Source organism: Aspergillus pseudonomiae (genome assembly GCF_009193645.1).
Source record: "Aspergillus pseudonomiae strain CBS 119388 unplaced genomic scaffold BDV37scaffold_296, whole genome shotgun sequence".
Taxonomy (NCBI): Eukaryota; Fungi; Ascomycota; class Eurotiomycetes; order Eurotiales; family Aspergillaceae; genus Aspergillus; species Aspergillus pseudonomiae.
In genome coordinates this window covers 1-1,865 of record NW_022476288.1, presented here as the reverse complement: position 1 = coordinate 1,865, position 1,865 = coordinate 1, and the positions used below count along the sequence as shown (strand labels likewise).

Here is a 1,865-nt window from a genome sequence, read left to right as displayed (position 1 = left end):
GATTGGTATAAATTAATATACCTTAGTCAAATATGGATTAGCGGGCCCACATATTTAGAAAAAGAGGAGAAACCAGGAAAGCCACAAGAGCAGCATGTTTATCAGTCTAGTCTGAACTGGTACTAGTGTATTGACCACTGGATCACTAGTAGCCAATTATATCATGATGCTGATACCCAGTCTGGCTTCTGTTTCTCCTGCCATATTCGGCAGGAGAAAAATGTCCAGGGGGAGCTTTCGAACTCCACGGAACTGACACAAATATTAGTTCACTTGAAGTTCCCCAAGGTAGCACTGATAGACCTTTCTGCGCTACGCACGCTGCAGATATCTAGATAATATAGTTAGCCTGGGAGGAAATGTAGATAGCCAAGACCTCACAGACGCTACTTCGGCTTCTCACGGCCAGCTGCGCAGTGTATAGAGATATATATATCCGTAGCGGGATGGTTACGTAGCCAACATTAAAGTGTACACAACCGGAATATACCACACCTCACTTCCCACTCGCGATTATATATGTTTGTCTTTTCTTTTCTTGTAAATTAATAGAATATATATATATTAAGGAACCGTACATAAAAGGAAAGTTGTTTTCTGCATTTGGTGCCTAAGTATCTACCGATCGAATCTATCTAGAGCCGTAATGATATGCTTTGGATGAGGGACGAGACGCGGTTCCAAGTGACCGGAATCGCGTCATCTTTATCCCGACATCACAAACAACAGAAAGGGAAAGGAGCCCGCAATTGAACACCAATCGCTACGCGCAGATTCACAGGAAAACCGGGAGAGAATGTTGGCATCTAGTTATCATAGTTATTGTTGTTGGTCGGGCCATTTTTGGGCGCCCTTGAGCACGATTCCAAAAGATGGTCATCTTGGCAGACAATCGCCCCGGTTTTAGCAGATGGATGGAGTTTTCGAAGCAAGAAAGGAAGCAGTTGACAAAGGCAGATTACCTCGGACGCGGTCCGATTTAGAAATCTCTGAACCGGAGCACCGGGACAGGACTGCTCTTGATACCCACGTGGCTTTACTTATTTGGGTAAGCCCAACAGCGCCGTGTACCTCCTTGACGTAATGCTCACCCACTTATCATCCACAATTCTGGAACGCTGGCCGTTCGCACCCTTTCCTGGAAGGCTCACTTACCTCGATACCATATCGCAATACCTTTGGTGGGCCCATCTACACAATTGGTGGTCCTTGGCAGCAATGGGGATAAGGTCGCTCTTTCACAAAAAGCAGAGGGAGACTCTCGGCCACCGTGTACGCCTGTTGCCCACCCGGTTCTTTCCATTTCCCGCCCCTCTCGCTTCCTTCTCTTGCCTTCCCTCTCTCTTTGCTTTCCCCTCGTCACATCTCTTCTGTCGACCTTTCACCCCCTCTACTCTTTCTACGAGGCAATGCCTTTACTGCTAGATTAATCTGTAACTCGGAGGGTCTTGAACCGCCTGCTACAGCCGTCGCCTCTTGGCCGCGCGCTCAGTTTGCGTCGATGTGTGAGACCGCTTCCGCGCGGGACAGTAGCACCGGCGCACCGGCGGCCAAAAATCACTGCGATGGTCAGCTCGCCCAAACGGGCAGTCGGCTTGCTGTTCATGGAGGAGATCGTGGATGGAAGTGGGGAAGCCACCGATGGCCCTGTACCTGCTGACCCCACGAATGCCTAACTGCAGGGTCTGGTGAATGCTCGACACGCGGAAGGTGACTCGCTTGCGGTAATAGCCACAGGTGAGACAGCCCTGGTCGTGATCAACGGCACCCAGGTCACTGCCGTCGTCGAGCGCGAAGCGCGCTTCGGGGCAGTGGGACAGGATCTGCTCAACAAGACCGGCGGCGCCATACTTACAACAGAGGAT

General features: G+C 50.2%; 1 protein-coding gene across 1 annotated transcript; it reads right to left on the bottom strand.

Annotated features, from left to right (window-relative positions):
* Positions 1-1,460: 1,460 nt before the first annotated feature.
* On the bottom strand, positions 1,461-1,850 carry BDV37DRAFT_290021 (uncharacterized protein; the record flags this gene model as incomplete). Its single annotated transcript, XM_032088621.1, has 1 exon — positions 1,461-1,850. A coding segment is annotated over one exon (390 nt), but the record flags the coding sequence as incomplete, so codon positions are not given.
* Between the last annotated feature and the right edge of the window lie 15 nt (positions 1,851-1,865).